The 19,959-nt window shown below is 36.8% G+C and overlaps 1 protein-coding gene across 1 annotated transcript in view; it reads left to right on the top strand.

Moving 5' to 3' along the window:
• npr2 (natriuretic peptide receptor 2) overlaps positions 1-19,959 on the top strand; it is a 56,885-nt gene that overhangs the window by 3,510 nt on the left and 33,416 nt on the right. The window contains exons 2-7 of the mRNA XM_016286594.1: positions 6,964-7,151; positions 9,502-9,615; positions 11,666-11,801; positions 13,267-13,361; positions 14,380-14,503; positions 15,103-15,187. Of these exons, the coding sequence (XP_016142080.1) occupies positions 6,964-7,151; positions 9,502-9,615; positions 11,666-11,801; positions 13,267-13,361; positions 14,380-14,503; positions 15,103-15,187 (742 nt within the window). The remainder of the gene's footprint in view (positions 1-6,963; positions 7,152-9,501; positions 9,616-11,665; positions 11,802-13,266; positions 13,362-14,379; positions 14,504-15,102; positions 15,188-19,959) is intronic.

The following is a 19,959-nucleotide window of genomic DNA, read 5'->3' on the forward strand; positions in this document are numbered from 1 at the left end:
GCTTTCCATTGATGTATGATTTGTTAGGATAGGACAATATTTGGACGAGATACAACTATTTGAAAATCTGGAATCTGAGGGTGCAAAAAAATCTAAATATTGAGAAAATCACCTTTAAAGTTGTCCAAATGAAGTTCTTAGCAATGCATATTACTAATGATAATATTTTTTATATATATATTTACGGTAGGAAATTTACAAAATATCTTCAAGGAACATGATCTTTACTTAATATCCTAATGATTTTTGGCATAAAAGAAAAATCTATAATTTTGACCCATACAATGTATTTTTGGCTATTGCTACAAATATGCCTGTGCTACTTATTACTGGTTTTGTGGCCCAGGGTCACAAATAATAATAATAAAATAAAAAGGACCATCGTCCTTTGATGTAAAGGTACTGAATTCATATACCAGGGTGTTTACATTTTACTCCAATTTGCTTAAAAGATTACCATGGTACTAACACAATACACGTCCAAATCACTGCCATACAATGGTTCTTTTTCTTTTACTCCACTCCAATCAAATGCATTTTAAATTACACAATGGCCAAGTCAAAAATAAATAAATAAATAATTGATGATGTTCTTTGAAATACCATGATACAAGAATACAGGGAACATTTCCATATGTATACTGTCCCATGGTACCCCACTGAAATGTTCATTCTTAAACACGATACACAAAGATTTGTTTTATGTACAAAACACAAAAATGTCTACCTAAATGGACAGTTAGGAAATGACTTTCACATAAGGTTAATTTAGAAGTTACCACATTAAACACCCTTTTTTTATGTTACATGACAATATATTTGATAGTGTAAAATTCTGAATTCTACAATAAGGCGTTGTTCATATAGAAATGATCTCTAAACCTTCTGTTATAGAGATAAAAATATACGTTTGGATTCAGTTTAGTTGCATATTCATACCATATGCTATTGTACATTAGTACATCACATCATACTTAAAAGAAATAGTACTACCGTATATCAAAATACCACAGTATTACTATCTGGTTCGGTCACTGTTACCCCTCCCGTGCGCGCACACACACACACACACACACAGGGTTTACCTTCTTTAATCAATAAAGCGTGTTTGTGTTATTGCATAAAGCATATCCCTCCATGGCAACCACATTGATATTCTTGATCCAATACATCTAAAATCTGAAGACTACAATGAGGCATTGATAGCTTTGGTTTAGGACTGACACCACCTGTGTTCCCCCGGGCTGTATTTTTGGCCCTGTGGTGCCCTGTGCGAGTTATTTACAGCACCACCAAATTAGGAGGGCACGCACCCTATTCACAGTTAATAAAGCAATGTAGTCAACATCTATGTACACCTTGTGTACAGTTATCCACCAAACACTTCTCTTTTACAGTTCTTTAAAATTTCTTTAACTGAAACGCATTGAAAATTTGTAGGCAGAATTAAAAAAAAACAGTTAAGCAGAAAAAAAAAATAAGATTCCTTAGGCAATAGAATTACTTAAGAATGTTTTTAAATTTTTTTAGTTCCTTACAAAACCACAAATGAATTGTTGTTTCAAAGACCCTAGGAAGCAATACGCCAGTGTTCTTTTACTTTAATTCAAACAAATGATTCTTGATAAGAAGAGGGTTCTCTGTTGAACTTGCAGGGGCTGCAGAGAACCCTCGAAATCCGTTATTTTCAAGAGTGTGTCTTGATTACTTGCTTTGTTACTGTGCTTGACATTCTAATAACCCCTTGAGCTGTCAAACACAATTATTGTGGCAGGACTGCAATAACGCGTGGAATGAGGAGAACACATTATCTCTGATGTCACTGAGGATGCCTTTGTGTCTCCACTCAGGATATTAGTGCCTTATATTTTGTTTAATTCCCTGAAGAATCACACAGCACAATATACTAAACATCACAATATATTAATGCACTTCAATTTAATTTATAAAAATATTTGATAGTAAATAAGAGAGCACACAGCTGGTCAATGAGTTGTAATGCATCAACACTTATTGTATAACAATACTGAAGGATATTATGCATTAAGTCCAGATTTCTTAGATTATGTTTATATCCACATGTTGAGAAAGACCAAATGCTATTACTCTAAAATGACATCACCGTTGAATAACTCAAGTAAATATTGTTTTTTTCTTTTAAACAACAAATATTTTAGATTAGAGTGCTCTCGGACAGAGGACAAAATGCTCTGTAATAAAGGAGTGTTGCGACAAATAAACAGATTTTCACATTTAGACACATTTTCACTATTGTTTTCTCTTGTTAAATATATACACACAAAAAGTTGGATGGTCTTCTAAAACTCATTTAATATAATTTAGGCAAGGACAATTCTTTCTCACCCCTCCTGGTTATCAGATGTAATTAAAGTTTTTGTTCCCAGCCTCAGGACAATGTTTCTTTAACCATAGAGCAGTACCAAATAATTATGTTTTGTCAGGTGAAAGTTGCTCAGATATTTTTCACTTTAAAGTAATTAGGCCATTATTCCTGATGAGCTGAATGGGGCATCATGCATTGCATTTTTGAGGGGGCACCAGTGTTGCATGTGCCTCCTTTCTGTGATGACAAAAGTTTGTTAAATAAAACTTGTTGAACTAAGGACATATTTAGGATACAACCCAGACACTGACAAAGCATATTTCATACTGATAACATTATTATCTCTGCAGTGCAGCTCTTTTGATTTCAATGGCACATAAAATCAATAGAAGTTTTGTCTGGTTAGAGGCTGAAAACAGCTGCTGCTGGCAGGCAAGATGCAGCCCATTCAGTACAGTCAAACCGCATTTACTGGTTAGATGGTCTCACTGATTCCCGTTTAGTATTTCTGCTGCCTTAAATAATTGACTGATTACATTGTATTTGCCACAGTTAAGTAATTTTTCATGAAATATCAAAGGTAGGAAATGAACAAATGCGTTCTGAACGCAGCCTGACCCGCACTGACCTAAACACAACCTCAGACTACTCATGGACTTGCAGCTTAGTTGTTTTAAAATGTCTGAATGATTCATGATTTGGAATTCCTCCTAACTTATGAACTAGGTTTGCACTTGTCTTAAGTTTTAGTCATTATAATGTTACGAATCGAACCATAAGAAGAATGCTTTCAGATACACGTTATGACAAGTGATGTCTTCATCAAAAGTGTAGTATTTATGTGAGTTTGGGTAAGTATTCATCCCTTAGTCTAAATAAGTCAGATCAATGACTTTAGTTGCTGAATCCACACTGCCATGGCAACACAAATCCACGTCTCCCAGTGTCTCCTTTGAACATACAAAGCAAAAGGCAAAGGAAAGCCCTATGCTGCTTACAGCTTTTCACAAATACATTAATTGTCATTTACAGCCGTGTCTTTGACAGTGTTCAATAAAGAATATGCTCCCTCAACATCAATAGATAAATATGAAGGAAGGTTGTATCACAGTGATGTACAGTCACTTTAATTTTATTCTGTTACTATACTGCCTCCAGATTTCTGCACTTATCATAACCTCACTCTGTCATGTTTGGATTTATCAGTGCTGTAGCCTATGTTTACAAAAGTAAGTACGTCACCAAAATCGATACCATCAGCACATTACTTTTATCTGATAATTTTACCTTATCGTTTAGTAGCCTTTGGAAACAGTTCAACATACCTAGATTGTTCTGACATTTAACTACCCTGTTATAGTGTGTGTGAACATTTAGAACACTTTCATGGCTAATTGCTTGCAGTTGCCGTTTTACTGTTAGCTTGATTGACTGCTCACAGATCCTGATTAGCCATGTCTTGTACTCACTTGTATGATGCATTTATTAACATATTGCAAGTAAAAAGAGAGACAGTGCCATATACAACCTTTTGAACTGGATTTAACTTCAGTAATGCTAAGGTAATAAGCTTTTAAAAATTGTTATAATAATTCACGCTGTGGCAGGGAATGTAGTGGATGTATCTGTGACAGATAAAACACCTGTTAATGCGACCATTCAGTTTGAAACCTGATTTATATCGTAATCCTACTCTGCCCCCTCTACCCCATCTCCCAATATTTTTTAGAGAACAAATAAAAGGTGAACTGCCCATAATATATATATATATATATATAGTATAAAAATGGATTGCATTAACATGCATTAATTACATTGTCATAACTATTTAATTACTAATTAGCCCCTTAGCCCCAACAATAAACACAGCAGAAATTTACAAAACTGGATATTGAGTAGTTGTGCTAACGAATGCACCCTTCCCACCTGCACATTCAAGTTAATCGGCCAAATTTTATTAAGATTTTATTATGATTAATTATTATTTATATATTTGCCTGTTTATTGAACATAATTGAAAAGTGTCTTATTATATTGCTGTTGTAGTGTTTCATAAATGGTCACTGCAAAATCACTAACGCACACCACATTGTGTGTAATAACCTGAGGTAAAATCACTGTAACAGCCTCAAGTGGTTGGTTTTTATATATAGACTTTATATGTATAGATGCATAAACCGTTTTAGATGTGTTAGTAGGGGGATGATAATTTATTTTTTCAGTAATACAGCATTTCACAGTCTAATCCTGTTTGATGTGCTGACAGTCTTAAAGTGTATCGTAAAAAAGCCCTGTGAAATGAATTGCAAAGACATCTCAAAATAGCAGTGGTTTACGTCCAGAGACATCAGAATGTCTCTCTCCCATTATTCCTTATTATTTAGTTGCTATGACCCTGAGGTCAGATTAATTCATGCTTTTGGTTGTTGTTGTTTGAGCTTGTTCAGTTTGTGAACTCACATTCCATACATTGATGAGATAACGACCCGCCCTAGGCTGTGAAGTGTCATCACAAACCCTTTCTCCTTCCTTTTTTGTGGCCTTTTTGCCTCTTTATTGGTTAGACACTCAGCAATGAGACAGAAAGTGACGAAGCACAGAAAATTTAGCAAGCAGCATTCAAACTCTTATTGCCCACATGAACACTACAGTTCATTTTGTGCACATGCACCTTTTCTCTTTCTTTTGGTTTAGATGTGGGAATGACCCGCCCTAGGCTGTGAAGTGTCATCACAAACCCTTTCTCCTTCCTTTTTTGTGGCCTTTTTGCCTCTTTATTGGTTAGACACTCAGCAATGAGACAGAAAGTGACGAAGAAGTGGGATCAGAAAATTTTGCAAGCAGCATTCAAACTCTTATTGCCCACATGAACACTACAGTTAATTTTGTGCACATGCACCTTTTCTCTTTCTTTTGGTTTAGATGTGGGAAACAGACAGAGGCTATTGTACTTATGTCCAGCTTGGTCTCATTTTTTGCCTTTTTGTGCATTTGTTTTGGAGGACATCCAGGAGACAGCAGGACTACTTGGCATGCATTTGTCTATGCTACGCTGGAAGAGTTGAGGATTTGGGGGCTTAGAGGCAGACTGGGGCCGGCTTTGGTCTAACACTTAAGGAAATATCTGCTAACTGGGTGTCTGGCCCCTGAGCTGGCAGAAGCAGTACTGAAAGACAAAAAATAATGCTTATAACATACACACACATATGCAGATAAGGAAAATATACACACATATATGCAGATGATATGCACGTGTGCATCAATATGGTGCCATGCGGCGAGGAAGAGTACACCTCTGTTCTTCGATCCATCCTCTTAAAAGCCAGGAGCACCCCACAAATCATTTTCATTTGTGCATCCAGCAATTTTTAGTGGTATTTGCTAAGACGAGCATCACTGTAAGAATTATTTGTAATTTTAACTGAAAAATAATGCAAAAATCCTTTAATAAAAACCTGTTAATTGGTAAGTTACCTTACCATATAGAGGAAAAAACTATAATAGAGCTAACCTTTTATTTAGTAACAATTAATGTACTTTTATAGTAAAATACTGTTAAATGTACTATAAGTAATAAATGCACTATTAAAAAAACACTTGACACTTCACATTTGATGGTATTTTGCTGAAATAATTGTGTTTCTGAATATATTTTGTAATTAATAGTGTGTGTGTATATACTGTATATATATATATATCATGTTACAGCTTATGTTGTTTAATTAATGTTTATTGCATTATGTTAATGTGTGTTACCATGATGGTGTTTTGTTTTTGTGTGAATATGACACATTGCACCTTCTGTATATTAGTATTTAAAAAGTAACTTTTTGAAAAGGTACTTGTGATAAACTTTGATTCATCATGTGGCTTTCTCTTTACCACCTGTGTTAATTCAGTGGTTGTCAGTATATGTTAAAGGAACAAAACAGCAGTATGGCAGTGATTTTTATTATTTCTATTTACAAAAATGGTAAATTACCAGTTTACAAATTGTTCTGTAAATATGTTTACATTTTCACTGTATTTTGACAATTATTCTGGCAAACTCCTTTTTTTTGTGAAGGAATCAAATATCATTTGAGCACCAGATATATTTCTGTCAGGACCACTATCGTCAAAGATGATTGACAATTAGCATACAGTTTGGATTGGCGGTATGGTTCCGTTCTGGGCAAGAACTCCCTTCGCATCCATGCTAGGCTGGAGAGCAGCGATAACCCCCCAGGGTAAACAGAACAGAACCAACATAAATGCATTGCAGATATCGTTAAAGTTCAATAATGTTATGTACACATTTTAGAATGAGTCTGATTCAAAGGAGAATCAGAAGGCTGAATCCTGACTGACAGAGGAGGAGTTGGGGATGGAGGAGGGTAATTAGCTATTGAGCAATGCGAAAACTGCTGATAATACTGCGGGACCTTATATATGAATGCTTAGATAGGTGTCGTATTCTCATAGGTTGATGGGGATCAGCTGAGAGTCAGCTGATGCGAGCTTGACTAACGTGACCTGCCAGAACTAACGCTACGCTTGATTTATGCTGGAAATGTGAAATTTTTGTTTCTATCTAAAGTAAAGTGTTTTTTTTAATCTTCTTTTTTTCCCCACCACAGTTGTGTATATCTGTGGGCCTCTACAGACATTTTTCCAAATAATGAAGCTCTTTGAAGATGAGGTAAAGAACCCGGAGGACTACGCCATCTTCTACATTGACGTGTTTGCAGAGAGTTTAAGTGGTGAAGTTCCAATGCCCTGGAAGGGTTCAGCGATACAGTGGAATGACCCCATCAAGCTATTTCAGGTATAATTAATAATTCCCATAATAACTACTGAGCTTTAGCATAACAGCGCCAGTGGCATTTGTCTGCTTTTGATTTTGATATCGACCGTAGTGTCGTAGTGTAGTTGCTTAACACTTTGAATTGTTTACCTTACATTATGATTCAAGGTGAGTGAGTTAGTAAGGGTTTTTTCATGATAATGTACTTCTTTAATGCAGAATTAAATTCGAAGGATTTTGTAAAGTTATTTTGACAGGTTTTATTCATTTGACTAATACTCACTTAGCTGAAAAGCCTTCCTGGTTGCGCTGATTGTGAATAGTCCATTAGGCTTCCATTTACTTAAGTGAGTGTTTTTGCAGTCATTTCGCTTAAGGTTGATTAATGCAGCTAGACTGAAGAAAAAAGAAATGTGTGATATATAAAAATATTACTTTTGGAATTAACAGTTAAAAAATTAAATTGAATATACACAATAAAACCGAGTTACTTTTTCAAATAATTAAAGGCAGAAGGCTTGGGTGGTCCAGTGAGGGCCCTAGATAGACGTCTTTGGGGCCACCCAAGCCTCATCTTATCTCATACCTTATCTCACTTTAATTGACAATGAAAGACGTAACATTATATTTTCTTTGTAAATTATATATTAATTATTATATATAATAAATTATAATTATATACTTGCACTTAAGTATCATAGACAGCAGAGAATGCATATCTGTATGTGTTTTTGGGTGTAAATGTAAACATCAGCACCACATTTATTGATTGTTTTTTTAATTGTTAAAAGGCTTTTTTGCCATTTTTTCTTAAACCATCTTCAGAGTTTCCATCAAAATAATGTTGTGCCATTAAATGTAGCCTTTCTTGTCATACTTTTTAAATTCAGTCTTTAAAATATTTTTATTGACAGATAATTGAGTCAAGCGGCTCAGGGACCATTTAGAGAGTACCTTTGTACTTGGTACAAAGTTGTTCCTTTTGGCAGTTTAATGTGCACTATACACAACATCCTAACGTGATCAGCAAGTTATAACTTTTTTTTTTGTAGAATACTGTAAATAATGAGAGAAATAAAGAGAGAGAATATAAAAAATATTGAAGTATTTCGAAGATGAACAAAACTCTTATGCATTTGGAATGAATGTCTTTCAGTACATCAGTTTGTCATCAATGGAGCATTCATTGCCTGAACCTTAAGTTCCAGAATGACACACATTAATGTGTCTTTAATGTTTAACGACTCTGATGAAGTTGAGTATGAAAAGACAGTGACTTTGTATATGTGGTGTCAAGGTGTCAATATCACAATGCAGTGAAGAATAAAGTATATAGTATATAACCACTGCTATTTAGTGTATACTTCACACTAGGGATGGATGGTATGATCAAATGCGGTCACTTTATTTTAAGGTCCAATTCTCGCTATTAACAAATCATTAACTATGACCTTTGCCTCAATAAACCACTCATTTGCTGCTTATTAATAGTTAGTAAATTTGTTGTTAAGTTTAGGTATTTGGTAGGATTAGGGATGTAGAATATGGTCATGTAGAATATGTGCTTTATAAGTGCTAATAAACAGCCAATATATTAATAATAGGCATGATAATAAGCAACTAGTTAATAGTGAGAATTGGTCCCTGTACTAAAGTGTTACCCCAAAATCTTTCACAGCATGAGTAATTTTATATCTCACATCTAACTACATTTGTTTGTTTGTTTATAAACTGAATGCACACAAACCAAAAGTTAAGATTATTATGATAATTCCTGGTAGAAGGAACACGTTTACATTATGTAACACTTAAAACTACAACTCAGAACAGTAATATGCTAAAAGTATGACCAGGTGAAATATGCAGAAAGACAAAAAAAAAAAAGTTTGAATGACGTATTTTTCAATGCAATTACAATGAAAAGAGACTGAAACTGTGTGATATATGTAAGTGCTCTGAAGACATACAATAGCTTTTTTTTTTTAAATCAGTTGATTAGATTCACAAAACCAGTCTGAATGATTCGTTCACTGACTCAGTGATCCAGTTTAACCACTTTCTGGAAGTGAATATTATCAGTGAATTATGACTTAGATTTTAGTCTGTTCTTCACACTAAGCTATTGAATGACTTAAATAATGCACAAGTAAATAATAATACTAAATATAATGCACAAGTAAATAATAATAAAAGTCAAGAAAAGAAAGTCAACATGAAAGTGAGAATTTACATTGTTGGGAGAAGTTTTTGTAAATTGTATGGCTACGTTTTTATTTTAAAACGTACTCAGCGACTTCTTATGTCAAGATATTAATATTTGCCTATGGGTAATCATAGCTATCTGACTGTTTTTTTTTCTCCATCTCTCTAGTCTGTGTTCATTGTAACATACCGAGAGCCAGACAGCCCTGAGTATACCGCTTTTCGCAAAGAACTCCACAAGAGAGCAATGCAGGATTTTAATGTAAAATTGGAACCCTCAATGGTGAGTTGCTCATAAATAAGATCAGGTTTTGGCAAATATGCACAACCATCTGTCACATCAGATTTAATCAGAACATTTGTACAGACTAGCGTAGTTCTTTTTTGGCCTTCTATCACTGTCTTGAAAATATTGAACGTTCTGTTTAGCTCTATAGGCTTTCAGGAGCTAAATTGTTTCCTTTTACCGCAAGATCAGATATGACACTTAAAAGCACTTGAATCATAAGTTTGGCTTCCTCATGTCAGTCCCATTTTCCTGAATCAGCTATACCCTTTGACGAAAGTCGGAAACAACTCCCCAAAACCCTAGATCCACACGTAGCTGCCAAATGAAAACATTCAGGAAATGAATCCTTAAAGCCTTTGAGTACATACTAAAATGCATGGCAATTATGAGAAAGTTAGAAATCAAATTTCTGCTTACAATAATTATACCAATTATATAATACCTATCCAGTCTATCATCCATTGTTTCACTGTCTACAGTTTCTCCAAAATATATTTGGACACATAAGCTCTTAAACAAATATCTGAATGTCATTGCATTAGAAACAAAATATGAATGCATGTGGCATCTGCAAACAAATGCTAGAGCTAACTAACTTAATTTTACTGAGCTATTTTTACAATGACTTTTAACCAACCTCTCCCAAGGTGATTTTTAGTAAATGTATGAAGTTAGTTCTCCTCTAGGTCACACAGAAGTGTCTTTACAGAGTAACCACAGGCGTAGCTCATCACATTACCAATTTTTGACCATCTCAATTTTGAATTTGTTGTTTTATAACTTGGAACTTCATTAACTTAAAGGGTTAGTTCACCCCAAAATGAAAATTCTGTCATTAATTACTCACCCTCATGTCGTTCCAAACCCGTAAGACCTCCGTTCATTTTCGTAACACAAATTAAGATATTTTTGATAAAATGTGAGAGCTCTCTGACCGTCAATAGACAGCAATGCAGCTGTAATGTTCCCAGGTCCAGAAACATAGGAAGGACATCGGTAAAACAATCAATGTCACATCAGTGGCTCAACTTCAGTTTTGCAAAGCTATGAGAATAATTTTTGTGCGCAAAGAAAACAAAAATGACAACAAACAACAATTCTTCTGCCCCGAGTTACTGTCTTCCGCCATTTTGGAGAGTATCACAACGCATACGCACGCTTTACCCTAAGTGTAAACAATGCTGATTACGCCGATTACGTTCATGCGCGCGCTTTCCCCCTAACGTAAACAACGCTGATTACGCTCTTGGGTACTCTCCAAAATGGCAGAAGACGTAACTCGGGGAAGAAGAATTGTTAAATAAATTATGTTATTTTTGTTTTCTTTGCACACAAAAAGTATTCTCGTAGCTTCGCAAAATTGAAGTTTCATTCAGTTTCAGTTGCGTTACTGTCTATGGAGGGTCAGAGAGCTCTCAGATTCCATCAAAAATATCTTAATTTGTGTTCCGAAGATGAACGAAGGTCTTACGGGGTTTGAACGACATGAGGGTGAGTAATTAATGACGATTAATGAGAATTTTGGGGTGAACTAACCCTTTAATATGAATTTAATTTACTTTAAATATATTTGTTGTCTAATGCAATGGCATTTCAGTTTTTAAATGTGTTTTATAACATTTGGGGTCACTGTACAGATACAGTAATTTTTATTAAAATAAATGAATATATATTTTTTTAGTGTTTATTTGGAATTATGGTTATGTTTTTACTTGGAGAGTTATTCAGCTTACCGTGAATGTCTCAATTTACCCCTAAAGCCCCTAAAGGGAAGTTGTGTCACTGGATTTATTTGTCATATTTCTATGGTTTAGATGCTTTCTTTTAATACCATTTGATAAATTAGGTCTGCCAAATTAATCATTTATTCAATTACATTTGTCATAAATGGACAGCCCTATTAGTTTTACCTCAACTCATTTCATGTTCACTAGAGAACAACTGGCATATCTTTCTCTGCGCTCCCCATTTCTGTACAGGATGACATGTAGTTTTAGATTTCTGATGTTTCCCTGTAATAAATCTCTGTTTTGCCTTTCCTCAGATGGATTTTATTGCCGGCTGTTTCCATGATGGTTTTGTGCTATATGCAAAAGCCCTCAGTGAAGCGTTAGCAGACGATGTGCCTCAGAATGATGGAATCAACATAACTGTGAGAATGCAAAACCGCAGGATCTGGGGTGTGTTGAGTGTTCCCAGTTTACAAATGCAAAGATTGCTAAAAGCATTCAGAATATGACCCTATGATGCTTTGACGTTCATATCAATAGACAACATTTAAGCCCTTCACAGTTTGAGGACGTAATGACAAATATCTCAGTTTTTAACAGCAGTGTCAAGCTGAAGTATTTTGGCAACTCTGCTCAGATTCTTTTTAAAGTGAGCAGAGGACTTGTAAGAGCTCTTCTGAGTTTGATGTCTGTAAACTCGTACCCTCTCTTGCAGTGAGTGTAGAGGTCAGAGTCCTTGATTTAAAGCATGTCCCAACTAGTTTGTGGATGGAAAATCTGTTTCTAATACACAACCCATTTACTAAACCCTCTCCCTGGAGGAAACTACACACACTGCGCCAAACACATACAGCAACCAGGCAGAATACTGAATGCAAAAAACTAAAAAAGTCTGGTTTTCAGTTAAATATTTAAACATGCTGAAAACAAGATACATTTAGAGAGAACAGAATATATCTTGAATGACATATTTTCCTACAGAGCCCTGATGTAACCAAAACAAGAGAACAAATTACCATAATAAAACTTGGCCAGAATATATATATATTTTTCTGCATGTCATGTCCGCACATGAAAATAGCTCCATAGAAAAACAAGCAATTCAAGATATTTTCTATTCTTTCATGATTTTGCTTCTCAACTAAACTGATCTTGTACATTTCAGTACATTTAAATATTTCTCTTCACAGCTACAATACGTTGTTTTTTTTTCCTCACGTCAAGTCAAGTCAAGTCACCTTTATTTATATAGCGCTTATAACAATACAGATTGTGTCAAAGCAACTGTACAGCATTAATTAGGAAAATAGTGTGTCAATAATGCAAAATGACAATAGTAAACACTAATTTTTCAGTTAAAGGCATGTCATGTATGGATCTCCATATTTTTCAGTTTTCAAAGAAAAAACTTGATTCAAGATATTTTCAAGATAGATTATCTTAATATTTAACAGGTCTTAATGTTTTACACTATTTGCATCTCAAATTTTTTTTTTTTTACTTGCTCACTTTAAGGCTGTTTAGATATTTTACTGGAAAGATATCGAAAAACAATAGGAGAGAATGACATAGAAAAGACAAATAATAATAACTGATATCAGTTGCTTCTCCTCGAGAGCAATGTAAACTGATATAAAATGTTCTGAATTTCTTGAGAAAAATCTTTCTCAAATTCAAACTCAAATGAGAGATTCCAGTGTCCACAAAATCAAACATCTGAGATGTCACAATGAACTCTCTAGTAAATATCTTATGGCAGCGCTTCCTCTCAGTAATAATTTTTTTCTCTGTCTTAAAAATATTTGTTGGCTAACAAAGAGGAAACAATACATGACCTTTTTACTTTATATCTTTGAAAGCAGCACTCAGATAGAAATGTTTATTTGATCCCTGGGTTTGTGTTTGTTTATCACAGGGGTGACTGGCCTTGTTAGCATAGATCGGAACAATGCCAGATACACAGACTTTAGCCTTTGGGGAATGACTAACCTGAAAACTGGACAATACGCAGTAAGTAGAATGTCCTTTGGAATCAAACGGTCTCTTCTGCTGCCAAATAAGAGTTTCAGAACCCATGAGTATCAGCAATAGTAACTGTGATGTCTGCTTTTGCAAGCATCAGAAATAACATTATGAATGATGAAGATTTCCTGTGGAATGTTTCCATAATGAAAATGTTTTTGATAGACATGTGACAATAAATAACAATGGTTAAAGATTTGAGCATATGTAGAACAACAGTCTAACTTAACCCACATGCCACATTTTCCATAATTACTGTAAATGTGGCTGTGGCTGGACGGTTCGGCATACCAAATAATGTGTTGTTTAAAAATAAAATCCTTTACTTGCCCTTCTGTCCTAATTGAAAGCATGTGTTCATGAGCTTGTAAGTGCTTTGTTAATTTTTCAGTTTAACTTGTTAATTCATAAATGTTCCGGGAGGCTTGCTTGATTTAGAGAGGTCTATTGCAACAAAAATACGAAAAGAAACTAACAGTGATCTAGCTGGTAACAAAGCGATTGTGTTATCCGTGCTTTGTTGCTATAGTTACCCCTTATGTCACCAGTATATTCAGACTTTTTTTTCATCCGCTCACTTTCAAAGAGTAGACAATGTTGTATATACACACTCTAAATCATGTGCAGAAAAAAATCATATACCATAATCATGTAGTTTAAATATTTTCCGTATAACCATAGACTAAAAAAGTCCCATTGCCAGGTTTTGTTATCTCTCTTTTTAATGTGTTATGTAATGCAAGGTGTTGTTTTCTTATCTGAAATGGGTTAGACTTTATTTTAAGGTGTCCTTGTTGCAGTGTAATTATTTTACTTACAAGTACTGAGTAATATTAAACTACATGCATTTTCTCAAAGGTTAGGATTAGGGTTTGGTTTAGGGTTAGTTGTCTGTAATTACACATAATTTACTGTTATGTAACAAGGACACTGTAAAATGAAGTGTTAACCTGAAATGTTTTTCCACTTACTGTAAATATACTTATGAGTATACTTTATTACACAGATTGTTGGTCACTACAATGGGACCAGTAAAGAAATCCTGTGGTCCCCAACAGAGAGAATTCAGTGGCCAAAGGGTTTCCCACCCCTGGACTACCCACCATGTGGATTCTCACCATGCAAGGAAGGTAGGGACCATTTTAGTGGAAACTCTTCCAACACACAACATGATTTTGGTAATTGCATGCTGCTGTTGGGTGACCATTTACTCAGTTTTATTGGTTCAACTGAATTAAATTATTCCATTTGGGTTTATTTTTGACTGACTCAAAATCTTTCATCTGTGGAAGTTCTATATAATGTAGTTATCAGCGTTCAGCAGGAGAGCAAGCACTATACATCTGCTTTCTATATTAATCAGACTCACTAGATTACATCACAAAAACTGTATCGCTATTTTTTTTTTCATTGAAAAAAGGGTACCTTTTGTGGTATAACTTGGCAAATATCCAGATGCGCAGTGTTGATGAGCTCACTTTCAGCTGTTTCGGTTTAATCTGCTGCATACTCCACAAGCTGTTACTTATAGAGCTGCAAAATCGGGAATTGCCCAGTGCAAGCTGCATTCAACAGACTTTGTGGGCTTCATTAAATTAATTGCATAATTTCTTAAGTGAATCAAGCATGCAGTGTGTGCAAATTAATGCTATCAGTGGGCGCAATTTCTTCTCTGTGAATTCCTCCTTAGGAATTAAAAGTTTTATATAATTGTTTTTTAATTCCCCAGATCATCTTCCTGTCCTTGGAATAGTGGCAGTTGGGTCTGGACTGGCCCTTATAATTTTTGGAATCTCCAGTTTTCTCATCTACAGGTACATTCTTTTTTTACTTCAAGCTTTACTGTAATTATTTTAGTTTTCATATTAATGACAATATGTAGAATACCTGAGAGAGGCGAAGAAGAGAGGCGAAGAAGACTTGCTCGAACCGGCATCTGTTTCTTTTTTCAGAGGATTTACGGGAAAAGCTTCTATAGGTGCCAGAGTGGAATTTACATGACTGTTGCCAGAGCAACTGCTCAGCAGTTGTATGAGTGAAAACATTTTCTGAGGCAAATGCAAATAGTCTAAATATTTCAGTGCTTGTTTCACTTTCAATAAATATTAGGCTGTGCTAATGACCTCAATGCCTCAATTATGACTAGACCTAGCTGGAATCTGTGGACACTGCATTTTCTGAGCTGATTTTGGAAGAAAATCTGTGGAATTGTGTGGAATGGATTTTAAAAATGTGTTAAACAGTGCTGAGCGTTCTGGCTTTTCAGTACCTGAAATCATGATGAAATTACTATAGACATTTTTAAGGCAAAACATGAGATATTTTACTATTTGAGAAATGATGGGAATTCCATTTCTGCAGGAAGCTGCAGATTTTTCTGTGGAGATTTACTGGATTATGACTGATACAAGATAAAATCAAAAGTAACTATTTTTAGTTTTAAATTAAGTGTAATTTAAATATGCATGCGTTAACAACAGATGTCATATTGATGCTTCCCTAAATAATAATAATAAAAATAATAAACTACAGAAGAAAGGTTTGTCAAAAACTTTCATGTAGGCCCAGGTGAATAATTTTTTTTACATGAATTATTTAATTGTTGAAAGGTTTTATATACTTTGACTTTTTAAAGATCTACACTATATAGTCTTAAGGGTGTATTGATATACAGACAGAAGCTAATAAATAGAATAAATGGAAAACAATGTTTACAGCCTACTATTATGAATATTATTAGCTAGCTCTGATGACAATTTTCTAATGAAGCTTCTCATCTCTATATCACTTTGAATTAAATTGTCTACTAATTGAATAGGGTGAGTTGGTTTTGTGATTTTGTGACTCCATACATTCAATTCAATTCAATTCAAATCAATTCAGTTCAAATGTATAGTCAAAAAAGTTCACAACTTACTTGAATTTAAAGGGATAGTTCACCCAAAAATGAAAATTTGATGTTTATCTGCTGACCCCCAGGGCATCCAAGATGTAGGTGACTTTGTTTCTTCAGTAGAACACAAACAAAGATTTTTAACTCAAACCGTTGCAGTCTGTCAGTCTTATAATGGAAGTGAATAAGAATCACAGCTTTGAGAGTAAAAAAAACATACACAAACCAAACCAAATTAAACCCTGCGGCTCGTGATGATACATTGATGTGAAAAGGCACAAAATCGCACATATCGCAGACTTATAAGTGCATTACCGCCACCTATCTCTCAAATGGACCATTGACACTCCTAATTGAGATTGTAGATAGAGAGTCAATGGTCCATTTGAGAGATAGGTGGCAGTAATGCACTTATAAGTCTGCGATCCGCCGTAAAGCAAGAAGAAGAAGACGCGTCATGCGCTGGCTTTTGAGGATGTGCTCAGGACAGTTCAGACAGTTCAGACATTGCAGTGCATCAGAGGTAAAAAACTATATAAATGCTGTTCAGTTTCTTGCACAGACCGATCATTTCGTGACTTTACACATCAATGTATCGTCACGAGCCGCAGGGTTTAATTTGGTTTTGTTTGTGTATGTTTTTTTTTTACTCTCAAAGCCGTGATTCCCATTCACTTCCATTATAAGACTGAAAGACTGCAACGGTTTGAGTTAAAAATCTTCGTTTGTGTTCTACTGAAGAAACAAAGTCACCTACATCTTGGATGCCCTGGGGGTCAGCAGATAAACATCAAATTTTCATTTTTGGGTGACCTATCCCTTTAAATTAGTGCAAACATGGTGTTTCAAGCAGAATGTAAATTTTTTATTTAAGTCACGCTCCTCAGGTGAGTATGCTCCACATGATAGCCTACCTACACTTGTCAAAATTGATATCAGGCCAACCAAACATTTTTAGTGAAGTCTTGTGCATGAAGATTTATACTTTTCCATAAAATTTTTTCAAATTACTTCACTCTTTAAGGTCTGTTAAAACAGTACAAATTTAGCGTGTTTCTTTTTTTTCTAAAATCAGAGAGGATACTACTGAATAGTATGGAACGACATCTTGTGGAAAAGAGAATTGTAGAAGCTGACTCATGGGTTATATAAATGGGCTCATGTCCAATATAGTCAACACTATGAGACAAATATTGATGTTAGCTCCTCATGGCTACTAGAATAATTATTGCAGTTGCAGCATAGGAAGACTTATTCTTGGACTTGTCTTTCTCTCATCTGAACTTGGTTTAAAAAAATGTCTCTGAAATGGAAATGTTGTTTAAAGACACCCGCTCACACATTGAGTACACACACACACACACACACACACAGATAGCAGAAACTTATCAAGTAACATGAATATAAGCTGATCTACATCATTCTGCTATGATTAAGCTTTGTAACAAGAGCAATGGAATTATGCTGCTTACTCTTGAATTGTCCACTTGATTCATAGATGTTAACCTTACATTAATACATTTGGCAGATTATTTGATTAGAAGTAACATACATTGAATGCAGTTTTTTAGGGAATCAAATTCATGACACTCCTACTGTTCTACCAAGAATATATTGTTGATTATTAATGAAACACTGGTTAATATTGGTGCTACAGTAGTTCCCTTTCAGTCAGTCACGTTCGACGTTACGTCAGTCGTGACTGACGAATTTGGGGATCTCGCCCGAGAGCCCAATCACCTTCGAGTGTAAACTAAACAAGCCAATGACAGTTGGCGTGCGTGTTTCGCCATGCGAACCCCGCCCCGCAGTGCGGGTATAAAAGGAGAGTGCGTGCAAATGCACATCAGCTTTTCGCTTCGGAGCCGAGCCTTCTACTAGGACGAATCTCCGCGAGTGTCTGCAAAGATACAGCCTAGCGTTGGTGTTACGGCGCGTCAGCGGGGGTTGCCGTTCAGTGCTGCTCATCTTCGGCGTGCTGCAGCTTCCATTCTGCGGTCTCGCCGCGACCTCCCCTGGGCGCTTCAGCGCTCTCTCTAAAAGAGTGTTTCCATTTTTCTAAAAGAGCAAATATCTAAAAGAGCTCCACGAGCGACGGGCGTCTTTTTAAAGATGGCTTCCCACTCGTGCGTTTCTGGATGTGGTCGCTTCCTGGCTTCATCTGACGGTCATGATCGCTGTGTTTCGTGCTTGGGCTTGCAGCACACTGAAGCAGCGCTCATGGATGAGTCATGTTCTCAGTGCGGGAACATGACCATCGCGGTGTTGCGGTCTAGATACCTCCTCATTAAACGGGGGGGTATCCCCCTTGCCATGCCCTGTTCTAGCTCCTCCAGTTCTTGGAGGGCTTCTTCGGTTCATGGTCAGGGAGATCTGAGGATCATGGTGAGAGCTTCCCCGTCGAGTACGTCTCCGCGGGTCTCTCATTCCTCTAGTGCATCGCACCGCCCGGGGTTCCCGGACGAGTTTGCTGGTTCCTCGGACAGGGCGTGACAGTGGAGGCAGCCCTCGTTCCATTGAGGGAGGCGGGCATTCGCATTCTCAACTATCTTGACGACTGGCTCATATTGGCCCAGTCCCGAGCGCAGTTGTGCGAACACAGGGATACGGTGCTCAATCACCTCAGCCGGTTGGGGCTTCGGGTCAACTGGGAAAATAGCAAACTCTCCCCGGTGCAGAGTACTGCACTTAATGTATAACGACTTAAATGTCAAGTTCATTTCTCATAAAACTATCATATGATTTGATACTTTTATGCTGTTTTTTGGGAATCAACCTATTAATGAATCCATATGACTCATGCACATGCATGCATAAAAAATTCTACAGTTTCAGAGGCTCCTGGGGCATATGGCATCCGCAGCCACTGTCACGCCGCTCAGGTTGCTTCATATGAGACCGCTTTAGTGTTGGCTTCACGACCGGGTCCCGAGATGGGCATGGCACATACCGGGTTTCAGTCACCCCGTTCTGCCGTCAGACTTCCAACTTTCGTGGTCAGATCTTGCCTTTCTTCGGACGGGGGTGTCCCTAGGGCAAGTATCCAGGCATGTTGTTGTGTCAACAGATGCCTCTGCCAGGGGCTGGGTGGCCATGTGCAATGGGAATGCAGCTGCAGGGCTTGCAGTGGCATATCAACTGCCTTGAGCTGCAAGCAGTATGGCTCGCTCTGCGCCGCTTCAAATTGCTGCTGCACGACAAGTATGTACTGGTCCGTACAGTCAACACTGCAACTATTGCGTACATCAACCACCAAGGCGGTCTACGCTCCCGTCGCAACTCGCGACATCTCCTCCTCTGGAGTCAGAAGCATCTGAGGTCGCTTCACGCTTCGTGCAGCCGACGAGCTCTCACGTCAGCCCACCCTTCCGGGAGAATGGCGACTCCACCCTGAGACAGTCCAGCTGATTTGGAGATGCTTTGGGGACGCTCAGGTAGACCTGTTTGGCTCCCCAGACACGTCCCACTGCCAGTTGTTTTACTCCCTGGCCGAGGGGATCCTCGGCACGGACGCACTGGCGTGCAGCTGGCCTCGGGGCCTACGCAAGTACGCGTTTCCCCCAGTGAGCCTTCTCGCACAGACACTGTGCAAGGTCAGGGAGGACGAGGAGCAGGTCCTCTTGGTAGCGCCATACTGGCCCAGTCGGACTTGGTTCCCCGAACTAATGCTCCTCGCGACAGCCCCTCCTTGGC

The sequence above is a fragment of the Sinocyclocheilus grahami genome, unplaced genomic scaffold, assembly GCF_001515645.1.
Source record: "Sinocyclocheilus grahami isolate Dianchi unplaced genomic scaffold, SAMN03320097.WGS_v1.1 scaffold212.1, whole genome shotgun sequence".
NCBI lineage: Eukaryota > Metazoa > Chordata > Actinopteri > Cypriniformes > Cyprinidae > Sinocyclocheilus > Sinocyclocheilus grahami.